Source organism: Furipterus horrens, unplaced genomic scaffold, assembly GCF_987537825.1.
Source record: "Furipterus horrens unplaced genomic scaffold, mFurHor1.1.pri manual_scaffold_1, whole genome shotgun sequence".
NCBI classification, from domain to species: domain Eukaryota; kingdom Metazoa; phylum Chordata; class Mammalia; order Chiroptera; family Furipteridae; genus Furipterus; species Furipterus horrens.
This window is the reverse complement of record NW_028327171.1, coordinates 115164911-115181924: the sequence shown is the minus strand read 5'-3', so window position 1 is coordinate 115181924 and position 17014 is coordinate 115164911. Positions and strand designations below refer to the sequence as shown.

The following is a 17014-nucleotide window of genomic DNA, read 5'->3' as shown; positions in this document are numbered from 1 at the left end:
TTTGTATTCCTGTGATATTGGATGTGATTTCTCCTCTTTTGTTTCTGATTTTGTTTATTTGGTCCTCTCTTTTTCTTGATGAGCCTGGTTAAAGGCTTGTTGATTTCGTTTATCTTTTCAAAGAACCAGGTCCTACTTTTGTTGATCTTTGAATTGTTTTAGTCTCTATATCATTTAATTCTGCTCTGGTCCTGATGATTTCCTTCCTTCTACTTGCTCTGGGCATTGTTTGTTGTTGTTCTTCTAGTTCTTGTAGCAGTAGTGTTAGATTTTTTATTTGAGATGATTCTGTCCTTTTTAGGCAGGCCTGTATTGTTATGAACTTTACTTTCAGGACTACTTTTGCTGTGTTCCATAGGTTTCAGACCGTTGTGTGCTCATTTTCATTTGTTTTCAGAAACTTCTTGATTTCTTCCTTGATGTCATTGTTAACCCATTCATTATTTAATATCATGTTATTCATTCTCCATGAGTTTCAATGCCTGAAGAGTTTTTTCCTTGAGGTTAATTTCTAGTTTCAAGCTGCTGTGATCTAAGATGCTTGATATCATTTCAACTTTCTTGAATTTGTTGAGGCTTTTCTTTTTCTTTGCTCCCCTCCAACCAGCACACCCCCTCCCCCAGCTACCCCCTCCCCCAAGTCCATGCCCATGGGTCGTAGATACAAGCTCTCCTGCTTCACCCTTTCATATATTCTTCTTCTTTTTTAAATAAATGATTAATTATTTTAACAATAAAAAATAACAGCCCCTCCCTCTCAAACTTAAGACCCTTTATAATCTTATAAAGGACAATAGGCGAAGGTCTCGAGCTCCTCTAGCTGCTTCAAGCTGGACATGGTCATTGTCCTACCTACCCTTGGGGCCAGAAATCCCTAATAAGAGTGGGGGTGTGGAGGGGAGGGTGGCCTTCCCACATGGGGAAAGATGGTGCAGACTCCAGGTCAGTTGGCTGTCCCCGGACAACGGCATGCTTGGTTTAACACTCTGGGAGGCTTTCTTTGTATTCTATCATGTGGTCTAGCTTTGAAAATATTCCATGTGCACTTGAATAGAACATATACTTTGCTTCTTCAGGGTGAAAAGTTCTATATCTATCAACTAAATCCATATGATCTAGAGTGTTTTCAACCCCTCAATATTCCTTGCTGTTTTTTGCTTCGAAGATTTGTCCATTGTTGACAGTAGCATGTTAAAGTCCCCGACTATGGGTGTGTTGCTGTTGATATCCTTCTTGTAGTCTTCCAAGATTTTCCTTATATATTTGGGTGCTCCTATGTTGGGTGCAAATATGTTTACCCGGGTTATATCTTCTTGATGGATTCTTCCCTTAAGTATTATAAAATATCCTTCTCTGTCTCTTTTTATAGCCTTTGCTGTGAAATCTGTTTTGTCTGATATAAGTATTGGTACACCAGGCTTTTTTCATGTCCAATTGCTTGGGATACTTTTTCCATCCTTTCACTTTCAATCTGTGTAAATCTTTTCTTTTGAGGTGTGTACCTTGTAGACAGCATATATGTGGGTCATGTTTTCCTATCCATTCCGCTACCCTATGGATTTTGATTGGAGTGTTTAATCCATTACACTTAAGGTTATGATAGACAGGTATTTATTCATTTTCTTTTGTACCTGTGCTCGTCTCCCTCTCACTTTTTCTTCTTTTTCTTAAAGCATTCTCTTAGCATCTCTTGTAATGCTGGTTTGGTGAAGATGTATTCTTTTAGTCTTCCTTTGTCTGGGAAACTCATCATTTCACCTTCCATTTTGAATGAGAGCTTTGCTGGGTAGATTAGTCTTGATTGTAGGTCTTTGTTTTTCATTGTGTGAAATACTTTTTGCCATTCCCTTCTGGCCTGTAGTGTTTCTGTTGAGAAATCAGTTGATAGCCTTATCAGAGCTCCCTTATATGTTACTTGCCGTTTTTCTCTTGCTGTCTTCAGGAGTCTCTCTTTGCCTTTGAAAGTTGCCATTTTATTTATGATGTTCCTTAGAGTGGGCCTTTTTGGGTTCATCTTCATGGGGACCCTATGCTTCCTGGACTTGCATGACTGTTTCATCAATTTAGGATATTTTTCTCTCATTACTTTTTCAATCAGGTTTTCTATCCTAGGCTCTTCTTCTCCTTCTTGTATCCCTATGATATGGATATTGTTTTGTTTCATGTTGTCCTATAGGTCTCTTAAACCCTCTTCATTCTTTTTAGGACTTTTTTCATTCTTTTGCATTTTCTGAGAATTTTTTTCTATGTTTTCCTCTAACTCACTGATCCGATCCTCTGCTTCGTTTAGCTTGCTTTTGATGGATCCTACTGTATTCTTCAGTTCAGTAATTGTATTCTTCATTTTTTTCCTGGTTCTTGATAGTTTCTAAGTCCTTTTCTATGCTGGTGTAGTTCTCAGTAAGTTCCTTGTTGCTTCCCTAGAGTTCTTTGTAGTTTCCATGGAGTTCTTTGTAGTTCAGTTCCCCTGGAGTTTGTTCCAGTTTTCTTTGAGTTTGCTGAGTTCACTGAGCTTCCTAATTACTATTATTTGAATTCCATGTCTGATAGTCTGCTTGCCTCTATTTCATCTACCCCTCCTTCTGGGAATTCCTCCTTTCCTTTTGGTGGGGTGTTGTTTCTGTTTGGTGGGGTGTTCTTTTCCCTTCCCATTTTGGGCACCTGTCTTGTTTGTTTCTGTTTCTTAGACTGATCTGCTTTTATTTTCTGCCTTTGTGGTGTGACCTTCTGTGGTAGGAATCTGTGTTATTCAGTGGTGCACAATCCTTGATCTCTTAACTTGATGTTCCTGGGATGCTCTTAATGCCTTTTATTTGGACTCTCTAAATAGTATTTTGGTTTTGTTTTTTGTGTTGCTATTTGGTGGGTCCTACCTTTAAATTAGCTGGCTGAGAGTCACTCTGCCCACTTCTGACAATTGTTTAGCTGCCTCTGATGCCTCTTGGAGGGGAGTATTCTGCTTATGAGATTTCCCCCATAGCATTAAGGTTGAGTCTGTCCTGGGACCTGATATCCTGATCCTCCAGTGTTTTTCTCCAGAACCAGTGTCCAAAGTTTTCCAAAGCTCCTCTAGTTCATTTTACCTTCTTTCAGCTGCAGCCCATGTTGAGTGTGGGATGTGTGTATTTTTCTGCGAGCTGGCAGGCAGGCCATGGCAGCAGGCGGGCCTGGTGTGTTATTTTGATATGAACAACTATGAACTTACTTTTGTCCCACCCTGTATTAGATATTTAGATGTTTTTAAGTGTTTTTGAAAGCACAGACTATAGTAGACTTGGATTTTCATTTACCCTAAAAAAAAAAAAAATGTTATTGCCTTGACTGGTGTGGTTCAATTGGTTGGGTGTCATCCCACAAGGCTAGAGGTCAGTGGTTCAATTCCTGGTCAGGGCATATGCCTGAGTTGCAGCTTTGGTCCCTGGTCCAGGCACATATGAGCGGCAACCATAGTTCCTCTCTCACATACATGTTTCTCTTACTCTCTCCCTCCTTTTCCCTCTAAGATAAATGAGTAAGTAAATAAAATCTTTGTAAAAATGTGTTATTTAATAGGGGTGTGCAAAAGTAGGCTTACAAGCCCTGGTTGGTGAGGCTCAGTGGATTGAGCACTGGGCTGCAAACCAAAGTGTCACCGGTTCAATTCCCAGTCATGGAACATGCCCGGGTTGCAGGCCAGGTCTCAGTTGAGGGCGCACAAGAAGCAACCACACAGTAATGTTGCTTTCTCTCTCTTTCCCTTCCCCTCTCTCTATTGATAAATAACTAAAATCTAAACAAAACAAAAAAACAATTAAATTTATTTTTTAAAAAGTAGGTTTACAGTTGTGAGTATGCAAACAATTAAAATCTATTAATTATTGTATTATTTATATTATTTCTATACTCACAACTGTAAACCTTCTTTTGCCTACATCATATATATAATGCCTATTACATTCCAAGTATGTTTTAGTACTTTACATACAGTATATTGTTACTCCTCATCATGATTTCTGAAGTAGGTAATATAACTGCCATTTTTTAGGTGAGAAAATTGAAGCATATACTCTTTGACCTAGCACTATCACTTCCACAAATATACCTTTAAGGTATACCATCACAAACATACAACAGTCATCTACTGAATATACTGTTACTAGGAAAACGCAAGATAAGAAACAGTACAGATAAATATTACATGCTGTATTTTCTGTAACAAATGAATGAAAAAAGGAAAATATGTGTGTTTATGTGTGTATACTTATTCTTACGAAAAGAAACTCCAGAGGACAAATCAAGAGAATGAAAATGGTAGCCTACCAAGAGCAGATGGGGACTTGGAAAGGAACAGCGGTACTTGCAAATCCACCTTTATATTAGCTTTGATTTTTGAACCAAATAAATATTCTCCATGTTTAAAATAGTTCAAAAAGCAAATGCTAAATTAAAAACAAATTTAAACAAATAATCCTAACTATAAAATTATAACAAACACCAACTAGAAAGACAAGAAATTAACAGGTTACTTTATTTTTTTTCTAAAATTATATTTATTGCCTTGGCTGCTGTGGCTAAGTGGAGTAAGGGCCACCCTGTAAACCAAAGGGCTGCCAATTCAATTCCCAGTCAAGGCATATGCCTGGGTTGCGGGCCAGGTCACCAATTGGGGGCACGCGAGAGGCAACCACACATTCATGTTTCTCTCCCTCACTTTATTTCTCTCTTCCCCTCTCTGTTTATTGGTCCTTAGAGAGAGGAAGGGAGGGAGTAAGAGGAGAGAAACATCGATCAGCTGCCCCTTACATATCTCCAACGGGGAACCTGGCCTGCATTCCAGGCTTGTGCCCTGACTAAGAATCAAACCAGTAACCTTTTGTTTTACAGGACGTGCCCAACCCACTGAGCCGTGCTGGTCAGGGCATAACAGATTACTTTAGAATGTAAAAAATAGAAACACGGGTAAACAGTATCTGTGAGATGGAGCTGAGAATGACACTCCTCATTTTAATGTTTATATTTTGGAAATGTAAATATAAATTAGGAAAAAGAAAATTTTATGTCATATTCCACAGGGACAAGAATCACTTCAAGTGCTTTTGGAGACATTCTTACTCTACGTAACAGAAATCTAGTCTGAGAACAAAAAGAATGTGAAGAAATCTTAAACTTTACTCAGCAGTCTTGCTGTTAATAGTAATCTACAGAAAAGACGGTGTTAATTTATGACAAGTAGACTTGGGACTCTTGAATTGTTACTTTGACGCCCCCTTTAAAAAAATATTCTGAATGAAGCCCTCGCTGGTGTGGCTCCGTGGATTGAGCAGCAGCCTGTGATCCAGGAGGCTCTGGATTCAATCCTCAGTCAGGGCACATGCCTGGGTTGCAGGCCAGGTCCCTAGTTGGGGGGCATGCAAGAGACAACCAGTCAATGTCTCTCTCACAGATCAATGTTTCTATCCCTCTCTTCCTTTGTCCCTTCTCTCTTTAAAAAATGAATAAAATCTTTAAAAAATATCCTGAATGAAAAAACCAGTTAGTTACATAGTAATGTCTTTAGAAAGAGTTTCAATGTAAGAGAAAAGATATACAAATCTAAGAAAGCAAGAAAAAACCTGTAATGTTACACGATTGTCTTTACTATATTGACTACCTCTGTCCAGAGAAACAGTCTGAAAGCTGTGATATCTCAAAAGCAACATGTACCCCTACAGGCCTTGGGTTCTAAATACCATTCCCACTAACATGAACTACGAATCCTTGGAGAAATGTCTGATTTCAAGACCAAGGAAACAGGAAAAGTAAAATGGAGCCTGATCCATCCTGTACTAGAAAGAACAAAGTACTCAGACTAACAGGAGATATCAAAAGACATGAGTCAGTTTGAAAGCGATCTCACTAGCCAAATTTGGAGCAATAGGGAGTAAAAGAAAGAGATTTTGAATAAATCAAACACCTTAAGAGTCCATTGTGGAAGCTCCACGCTGCCCCTGTCAAAGGGTCAAAGAGATTAAGTAAGTTCAGACAGCTACAAAGTGCTCCCAAGTATTTTGTCTAAATCACAAAACTGTTTATCCCATTAATCAGTTTTTTTTTAATGGCCTCAAATGGATACAGGCCCAATTTAGAAGTTGAACATATACATAAAATAAGGGGTTAATTTACAACAAGTGGGCTGTGAACACTTCCAGCGTTCAGACAGGTTCTTGTTTGAATCCTTTGGAATGAGGACAAGAAGTACTGCACGTTTGATATTTTCTCCTCCTTTTAGAGAATAGTAACAAGAAAAACCAAAAATAAGAATGCAGCTTCCATCTTTGGCAAAACTCAACCCATAGAATATATAGCAGAAATGCCGAAGATAGTAATAACCAAGTGACACAGGAGACAATGAAGTGAGGATTTCTGTAGCTACAATTTAAAGGGTAAAATCCAATAAAAGTATAATTCTCCAAAGGAGCATATTCTGACATAGGCAACTAAAATCTTGTTTTAATAGTGGGTGCTGGCTGTGAAGCAGGATCTGGACCGATTCCAAGATTCCAGAAGCAACACATGACTGCTTCCATGAAATGAAAACACAAACTAAAGATATAAGAGTTCACTGGAAATGACGACAACAGTAGAAGACAAAATAAATGCACAGAGTTCAACAGAGAAACAAAAGAAAAGCTTTCGGCTATTTTAGGAGTGAAGGCAAAATTAAAAAGTAGAACTTTAGAAACAATGCTAAATATTCAGCAAAGGCCAGAAAAGATCATGAAAAAAGAGCAAGCAGAAAGGGAAAAAAGCAGTTTAAAAAGGATTAGATAAGCAACTCATGAAAAAAGATCCAATAAACACATAATTGGATATCCTCCAAATGCAATAAACATATAAAAATACAATTCAAGCTAACATTTTATAAAGATAATTAAATGCTGCACATTACAAAGGCATAACATGTTACAGAACAAAATGTTACATATTGGTCACTACAATACACATCCTACTAAAGCTCCTGAAATTCAATGATAAAGAATCAGGCCATCAGGCAAAAATATCAAGGTCCTTCTAAGGGGTTTAAAAAAAAATAAAAATAAAAATCAGGCTGACCTCAAGACCTCTGTACAGCATTAACCAGCTCTAGATGGCAGAGAAAAAACACCTATATTCAAGGAAAGAATATAGAAAACAAAACTTTTTTTCTAGGCAGTTTAAAAACTATTTTATTTAAAATTATTTATTTACTTATTTTTAGAGAGAGGGAGAAAAAGAGGGAAAGATCAATATGTGGTTGCCTCTTGCATGCCCCCAACTGGGGACCTGACCCACAACCCAGGCTTGTGCCCTGACTGGGAACTGAATCGGTGACCTTTTGGTTCACAGGCCAGCACACAATCCACTGAGCCATAGCAGCCAGGGCAGAAACCAAATTCTTTTATGAGCTAAACTACTGCTTAAGTGTAGGATATCTGGGAAATGGTTTTAAGCATGTGAAAACTGAGAAGATTAGTCCTATAAGTAAGTCCCTCTTAAAAAAAGAAAGAGAATTTCATTCCACCAAGTGATGAGGAAAAAAATAAATCAAAGAACTGACTGAAAGAATTGAATCTATTTAGCAGAGACTTCCACTTTAAAGTTTTTTAACATCCCTTCTTTTTCTACGTCTTGAGTCAATTTAATTATCATTGGTTTATTTGGTCTTTGGGAATTTGGTAGAATTCAATAAAATAGTCTGGGTGTGGTGTTTGTCTGGGAGACAGCACTTTGAAATTTTTTTCTATTGAGTATTTCTTCTATAAAAAAGGGTCTGTTTAAATTTTGGGAATTTGGTAGAATTCAATAAAATAGTCTGGGTGCGGTGTTTGTCTGGGAGATAGCACTTTGAAATATTTTTCTATTGAGTATTTCTTCTATAAAAAAGGGTCTGTTTAAATTTTCCATCTCCAGAATTCAAGGGAGTTAGATGTTAGGAATTTATCATAGTTATATAAGTAGAAAAATCATTTGATCATTAAGGGCTTTTGTCTGTTTAATTCATTAATGTATTTGTAGTGCCTACAGCACTGAGTGGCACATAGGTACACAATAAATATTTGCTATATGAGTGAATGCTGAAATTGTATCTGACAAAAATTTAATGTCCATTTTAATTAAAAACTCAATATATTAGAAAAGATACTCCAGTAACTTGATTAAATAAACCAACCTAACCGTATTGTTCATTGTATACACACTTATACCTTTTGAATTTCATCATACCATCTGAATTTATTAGCTTTTTAAAGATAATTTAAAGTTAAAATGACAATATGCAGTCTATTTTATGTCTGGCAGTTATGTCTCCTTGTACATCAGACAGTATATATTCAGTTATCTAAAAGTAAAGTGTCCTTTCTTTATTGAAGAGGGGACTAAGAAGCAGGTTAGTTAAGAAACTTATGTCACACAACTAGTAAATGATAGAGCTAATGGTTAAAGCTAAGTCCCAGGCACTATTCTGCCTTTAAATGTTATTTTCTTCAGAGTTCAGTTATAGGCTCTTTTCACGCTATTCATTACCCCTGGTCTCAGATACCTCACAGATTTCATTGTAGGCCATGTGCCAATGACTTCCAAACCCATGATCTCTTTGACCACTTTTTAAGCATGGCCATCTGATAGTCCAGAGAAACTCAGTATCCCAAAACACAACCTCCTTTCTAAAACCTGCATTCTTTCACTTGTGTCCTTTCAAAGTACTTGATACAGTAAGGAAGAAATCAAGGTGACATCTCAGACTCCTCCCTCTTCTACTCTGTCCTGTCTCCAACTGGTAATCAAGTCTTGGAGAGGGTCTCTAGTTCCTGAGAGCTCTATTCCCCATACCTACTACCCCTTCTTTTGTTTAGTGATCGATTCCTGTTTCTATTGCCAAATGTTGTCCCTGGCATCCACATAACCAATGGCAAGAATCTAGAAAGTCAACGACAACTCTGTGTGCTCCTAGCAAGACTCATATCCCACTGCCTTCCCTAACCACATTCTGATAGCCTCGCCACCACTATATGGCTTGAGGATCACAAAAACAAAAACTACCATGTCTTCATCCATAATAGTGTCACTCAAAAGCATCATCAGAGATCATCCCTCATCAGTGAGACTTTATCCCTGTATAGCTCTGTAAATCTCTTAGCTATACTATCTTCCCATTTCAAACACCCAACCCTTCCACTGTAACTGCTGTATTTATAATTCATCAATCCCCTATATCCTCAATCTATTTCCTGAATATATCCTTACCTTCCTGCCCTAATCTTGGTTGTCCAAAGAACACTGCTTCCCTTACTGGGAGCCATTTTCTCCCTTATAAACCTCTTCCCCATCTATACTGTCTTCTTAAATTATTTCCTCTGGAATTCTTCCCTGGACTGCAGACTCATTTATTATCTACCTCAACAACTCCACTTGAGTGTCTGGAAGTCAGCACAACCTTAAAAAACCCAAATCAAAGTACAGACATTCTCCCCAAAACTTATTCTTCCCACTGTTCTCCATCTCAAGTTAATGCAACTCCACCTTTCTAGGTGCACAACCCATCTAGTGCTGGCATAATCCAAACTCTCTTCTTTCCCCATAACCCGTTATTCAATTCCTCCAAAATCCTCTTTACTATCTTTAAAGTTCTATTCAGAATCTAACCACATCTTTCCACCCCCAACAATCATCTCTCCTGGATTTTTGCCTTGCCCTTCTAAACAGTTTCTGTGTTTCCAACTTTGCCTGTCTAAAGCCTATTCCACCAGCAACCAGGATGATCCAGCTAAAACTTCAGATCATGGCACTGCCCTGCTCAAGCTCTGCAAAGGCTCGCACTGCACCCCAGCAAAGACAAGTTCCTGACTGGGGTCCGTAAGGCCCCACATGATCTGGGGATCCTGTAACCTCCTAAAACAATCTCCTGCTCTCCTTTTATGTGGCAAACATTATCCTGTCTCAGGGGTTTGCACTTACTGTTCCAGCTATGGAATGCTCTCATCCCAGAGAGCCATATGGTTCACTTAATCACGTCTTCCAATTTTTTTCTCAAATATATTCTTATCAACAAAGCCCTTCCTCATCATCTTATATAAAAAAGTAAGCCTCCTTTACTGCCTACCCTGTCACTTCAAATCCCATTCACCCTACCTGATTTTTCCCCAAAAATGCTTTTCATCATTTTAAAAAGTACACACACACACACACAGACACAGTAGGTCTCCAGACCCTAAAATCAAAAACTCTGATGTAAGAATGTGTCTGTTTTATCCTCAGTTTCTAGAAAACCACATAGTGCATTAAAACAAGAACTCAATAAGTATTTATTGAGTTAAATGAGGTATAAAAGAAGGAAAGAAAACGGGAGAGGAGGGAGGATGGCAGGATGGCTCCATCATCAAACGCCCAAACATACCTAAGTGTTGAATCAGTGGCATGTGCTGCTGTTGTAGTGATGACTGGAGACTGAGCTCTGGTGGCTGAGACAGTCGCTACCACAGTAGGAGGGATGGTGTTAGAGGTGGTTACAGGTGGACGAGACTACCAAGAGAAGAGAAAAAATATTTCACTTAAAACGAAAAGGAAAATAGAGTAAGTCAAACACAAAAGTAAAATTTGAAACTTGGGCGTTCAAATAAGTATGTTAATGTCCAAATGACAGTAAATTTTTGCGATTCTTATTAAGGAATTCTCTCTTTGGATTAGTTCTTATAAAAACAAAATTCAGGAGGATCTGGTCAAGATCGTGGCATAGGCAGACATGGTTCACTTCTTCGTACAACCACATGAAAATTACAACTAAAATAGAGAACCACCACCAGCCAAAATGGTCAGAAATCACGTTGAATGGAAGTCTGACAACTATGGTAAAAGAAACCACACCATTAAGACAGAAAGGAGGGGTGCAGATGGGGAACAGGCTGGTCTCTCACCCACATCTGCTGGATAAAAATTCCAAGAAGAATATCTGAGGAGCAGAGAGGCCCAAACCCATACCTGGCCCCCAGCCCAGGGATCCAGTATCAGAGAGGTAAATCACCACAAATTCTGGCTGCAAAAATGAGCGGGGATAGAGTCAGTGGAAGCTGGAGCCCCAAGTAGTTCCTCTTAACCTACACATGCACTCACCTACTCAGACTTATTTCCTCTGAGCTCCAGCACTGGGGTAGCAGCTTGAAAGGCACCAGTGGTATATAGGGAGAAACTAAAGTGTCTGGCATTAAGGCCAGCAGAGGACACTGTCCCTTTTCTAAATCCTCTACCCACAGAGGCACAGAACTAGTGCCATATCTGAGGCTCCATCGATCTGGCTAACACTGTTTGATTTGCCTCTGGTATCAATATTGCCAGAGACACTGCCCCACCCAATTTCTGAGCCCACCAAGGCTGCTTTTCCATATAAATGGCTGGTCTTGGCTCATGCTTCACAACTTCCTAAATCCTCTCAAACAAACAACAGCTGGCCTCGCACTTCCAGCAGCTAGCTTAGTTTCACAGCTTGGCTTTGCCTGGGACTCTTCAAGCTCAGCAAAGTAGCAGCCATCTCAGATTGCTTTATAGCTCAGGCAGGGTGCCCCAGGCAAAACACAGGTAGGGGCTGACTTTGGCCTGCACCACACAAGAAACCCCAGGGCCAATGCTCCCAGTGGACAGCTAAAGACCACTTAGGAACACCACCACCTTTACCCTGCACAGCAGATCCTCCAATGAGGGTGGAGGTTGGTCGTAACTGGTCACAGCCACTCCTTGCAGCTGACTGGCCTGGGCTAAATCCCTTCCATTGATCTGCCAACAGCAACCAAGGTTCAAGTACAAGAGGAGGGTGTACTCAGTCCACACAAAGAGCATACCCCCAGTACCCAGCTTGGGTGATAAGGGAGGCTGTGCCACTGGACCCTACAGGATACCTGCTACATTTAGGCCACACTACCAAAACATAAAGAGTCAAAGCAGTTCTACCCAACACACAGAAAAAAAACAGGGAGGCTGCCAAATTAAGGATGCAAAGAAATATGGTCCAGATGAAAGAACAGAAGTAACCCTAGGAAAAGAGCTAAACGAAACAAAGACAGCCAACGTATCAGATGCAGAGTTCAAAACACCTGTGCTCAGGATGCTCAGAGAAATGACTGAGTACAGCCACAAAATAAAGGAAGAAGAGAAGTTTATACAAAGTAAAATAAATAAAAATATACAGGAAACCAATAGTGATGGGAAGGAAGCAGGGATTCAAATCAATGATTTGGAACAAAAGGATGAAATCAACATTCACCCAGAACAGAGAGAAATAAGACTTCATAAAAATGAGGAAAGGATTAGGAACTTCTGGGACAACTTTAAATGTACCAACATCTCAATCATAGGGGTACCAAAAGAGAAAGAGGAAGAGAAAGACGAAGAGCAAGAGCAAGAAATTGAAACTTAAGACTTCCGGCCGAGATGGAGGCCTAGATAGACACACTGCATCTTCCTCCACAACTAAGAAGGAATACAACTAACTCAAAACTAGAGACACCCCTGGCTGCTGTGGCTCAGTGGATTGAGCGTTGGCCTGCGCGCCAAATGTCGCTGGTTAGATTCCCAGTCAGGGCACATGACTAGGTTGCACGTCAGGTACCCAATTGGGGCCATGAGTGAGAGGCAACCACACAGTGATGTTTCTCTCCCTCTCTTTCTCCTTTCTTCTCTATCTCCTTTCACCTCTAATAAAATAAAATAAAATAAAATAAAATAAAATAATAAAATAATAAAATAAAATAAAATAAAATAAAATAAAATAAAATAAAAAAATAAAATAAAATAATAAAATAAAATAAAATAAAATAAATAAAATAAAATAAAATAAAATAAAATAAACAAATAAAAACAAACAAACAAAAACAACTAGAGACAACCAGAAGTTACAGGAAATTGAGCTGCATGGAAGTCCAACAAACAAAGATATAAAGAAGAAATACTTATCCAGACAGGTAGGAGGGGTGGATCCAGGGCAAAGAGGAAGTAGTGTGGCAGCGGTTGGCATCAGCAGCAGGACGGCGGAAAGCGCGGTCACGTTTTAAGTCAGGAGGGACACCTGGGGATCGCTTCCAGAATGAGACCAGACTGCATGGCTCACGGCTCCAGCACCGGGGACAATGAAGTCTCATTGCTTCCAACAGTGCAAACCAGTGGGAGTTGGGGTGGAGGGAGAAACTGCTGGTCTCTCAACAGAGTCCACCTGTTTAAAGGGCCCTCAAGGTCCTAGAATGTCTGCAGACCAACCCACTCTGGGAACTGCAGCCAAGGCAACAGCTAAAGAGGTGCTAGTCCCATATGGAAGTGGGAGAAGTGCCTGGAAAAGTGGTGAGTGCTGAGCTACCTCCATTGTTCACTCTCAGACCCCACCCCATGCACAGGGCCACAACATGGGAAACGGATCGCCTTGTACTAACAAATACCTAAGGCTCCTCCCCTAACAATGTAACAGGTGTGACAGCTCTATCTAAGACACAGAGACAAACAAACACAGGAGCCTGTCAAGATGAGGAGATGAGAAGTATGGCCCAAAAGAGGGAATGGATCAAGTTTCCAGTGTCAGAATTAAGTGACAAGGAGATAGCCAACCTAACAGATGAAGAGTTCAAAACACTGGTGATAAAGATGCTCACAGACTTGACAGATATGCTTAAGTACGGCAGACGCATAAGGGAAGAAGTGAAGGCTATGCTAAATGAAAATGAAGGAAAATCCACAAAAAATCATTGGTGAAGAGGAGGAAACGGGTTCAAATCAGTGATTTGGAACATAAGGAAGAAAAAAGAAGTCAACCAGTAGAGGAGGAGGAAACAAGAATTGAAAAAAGTGGGGAGAGGCTCAGGAAACTCTGGAACAACTTTAAACATGCCAACATCTCAATCATAGGGGTGCCAGAAGGAGAAGAAGAGGAGCAAGAAATCGAAAGCTTTTGTGAAAAAATAATGAAGGAAAATTTCCCAAATTAGACGAAGGAAATAGACATACAAGTCTAGGAAGCACAAAGAGTCCCAAAGAAGACAGACCCAAAGAGGACCACATCAAGACACATCATAATTAAAATGCCAAAGGTTAAAGATAAAGAGAGAATCTTAAAAGCAGCAGGACAAAAGAAGAGAATTACCTACAAAGGGGTGCCTATAAGACTATCATCTGACTTCTTGAAAGAAACTTTGTAGGCAAGAAGGGACTGCCAAGGAGTACTCAATGTGATGAAAAGCAAGGACCTACAACCAAGATTACTCTATCCAGCAAAGGTATCATTTAGAATGGAAGGGCAGATAAAGTGCTTCCCAGACAAGGTAAAGCTAAAGGAGTTCATCATCACCAAGCCATTACTATATGAAATGTTAAAGGGACTTATTTAAGAAAAAGAAGATCAACACTATGAACATTAAAATGACAACAAACTCACAACTATCAAGTGATTCTAAAAAATAAAAACAAAAACAAACTAAGGAAACAACCAAAACAGGAACAGGATCATAGGTGTGGGGACCATTCAGAGGGTTATCAGTTGTGAGGGGGATGGGGGATAAATGGGGAAATGATGCAGGGATTAAGAAGCATAATTGGTAAATACAAACCAGACAGGAGGAAGTTAAGAATAATACAAAAAAGGGTGAAACCGAAGAACTTAAAATGACAACAAACTCACAACTATCAACAATTGAATCTAAAAGACAAAGATAAACTGAGCAAACAAGTAGAACATGAACAGAATCATAGGTATGGGGATCATTTGGAGAGTTATCACCCGGGTGGGGGCTGGAGGAAAATGGGGGAAATGGTGCAGGGATAAGAAGTATAACTGGTAGGGACAAAATAGATAGGGGATGTTAAGAATAGATTGGAAAGAGTGAAGCCAAAAAACTTATACACAGGACTGATGGACATGAACTAAGGGTGCGGAAATTGCTGGAGGGAAGTGGGGTACTGGGCGGAGGGGACAAAGTGAAAAAAACTGGGACAACTGTTAATAGCATAATCAATAAAATATGCTTAAAAACAAAACACAAGAGTCAGAATTATTTAAAAAAATCTAATTCTGGATAAATAATATACAAGTCCCTTCTTTCCAAATACAACTGGATGCAAAATTGTATCTGGCTGTTAGTACAAACTGAGACCTACTCCTTCATATCTAGAATTCCCACACAGGTTGTTGGTCCTGGTGTAGATGTTTTATACTACAACACAACCAGTGCTTTATACAAAGGGCCTACTCAGCCACTGGCATAGGTGCTAACTCTCAGTACTTCTAAATTAGCATACTAAAGGCAAACACATGCTAATAGTATTCTTTGCTGACAGAAGACTCAGGGTGGTGCTCAGACGCTTTTTAGATGTTTTCACATGGAAATACTTCCCTTACCAATACATCTGTGTATAAAATCTTCACCTGATAAATGAGTTCCACACTGGGCTTCACTTGGTTTGTACACTTTCAATTCTGCCATTCATCTGAGTCCTTAGTAGTTCCACTTTTCTGACCTTGTTACATGTGTTAAATCTGCACACCCTGTCCATTCTTGATTTATTTATTTCACCTTTCAAATTTTTACCTACATCGTCTACTGTTACAACCTGTCTCATACTAAGGCTGCTGCCCTATCTTCCTCACTAGTGAGACTCCTTGACTTGGGAGCCCTAATCAGTTTCCAAATGTGTTGTGTTAACCAGCAAGGTCTTTTGTTTTGTTTTAATTTGAAAGTTCTAGGTTGGACATGTACCACCCAATGTGCTAATCAGCACTTTCCCTTAATATCTTAAATCCAGCTGTTTCATACATACATCTGGTCCCCAAAGGTATCTGAATATCTACCTCCTACATTTAATTCAGCTAGGTTAATTTTTCAGATAGTTCTCTGATCATACATTACTGTATTAAAAAAACATAGCGGCTCTCTGCAGTGTACAGAATCAAGTTTACACTCCATACCTTAAGAATTTTGAATTTAGGGACACCACAACATCACCTAGTAGTACATTTTACTTCAGTAGTACTGAGGCCACAAATTTACCTGAAAAAAGGTTGAAAGGCATGGACTGTTTTCCTCAAGAAGTATACATATGTGTGTAAAATATTTAAGGGGTTTATACACTCCTGTCCAAATTAGAACCCCTCAGTTCACACTAGCCTTTACTAAACATTGTATATAACCATCACTGTCTTCCTTGTCACTGTTCATAGTATTGCCCACCTCATTTCCTCTTCACTTCTCTGAATCCCCATTACCACACTCATCCTAACCAAAAGCCTTCCCTCACTACTTCTTCTAAATTCCTAGAGTGGATCACATAACACTGTATACAATTCAACCTTCCCAACATCTTGGCAACTAAACTGAAAGTCACTTGAGGTCAAGGACTCTCGCAGTGCCTATCGGAATGAACAACTCAGAGTAGGTAATTTGTCCGTACAGGCTGACTGCCCAGGCACTAGACATACCTGGATTGGCTGGTGAATGATGTGCTGGACTGCTGGCTGAGCTGTAGCAGCATTTGGCAACTGGGAAGTCGGCCTCAGGACTGTGGTTACTTTAGAACTAGACATCACAGCAGCAGCAGCTGCACCTGAAAAACATTTTTTTTCATTAGTAGACTTAAAATTTAAATAGTTCTCATTATATTCCCTGGAAAAATAATCAGAATTTCTAAAACTCAATGTCAGTATTCAGTGGAAGTGCTTTATGTATATGTCCTATTTTCTCACATAGAAAATTTTTAAAAATGTGCACTCAGGGTTAAGATTTAGAGTTTATTAGTCTGTTTTACTTCTTCAAAAACATTCTTCAATAAAACTAGCTGTTTTTTGTTTTTGTAACCATACACTAGTAGCAGACATACACAATGAACAGCCCAGTAGGGTGCCGCTGCCCTGGTTCAGGCCGAAGCTCTAGCAATTTAATCTCCAGACAGTGAGAGCTCACTTGAACCACCACTGCCTCTGCACCATCTGTGCAAATGTCAACACTGTGAAAAAGGCAAATGATGTCTCAGTATATTTAAGAAAATGGTTTTCATT

At 39.3% G+C, this 17014-nt stretch overlaps 1 protein-coding gene across 6 annotated transcripts in view; it reads right to left on the bottom strand.

Annotated features, from left to right (window-relative positions):
• SAP130 (Sin3A associated protein 130) overlaps positions 1-17014 on the bottom strand; it is a 120279-nt gene that overhangs the window by 76924 nt on the left and 26341 nt on the right. For all 6 annotated transcript variants that reach the window (XM_090278881.1, XM_090278895.1, XM_090278893.1 and 3 more), the window contains 2 exons: positions 16439-16563; positions 10391-10515 (listed from right to left, as the gene is read on the bottom strand). In XM_090278881.1, the coding sequence (XP_090135007.1) occupies positions 10391-10515; positions 16439-16563 (250 nt within the window). The remainder of the gene's footprint in view (positions 1-10390; positions 10516-16438; positions 16564-17014) is intronic.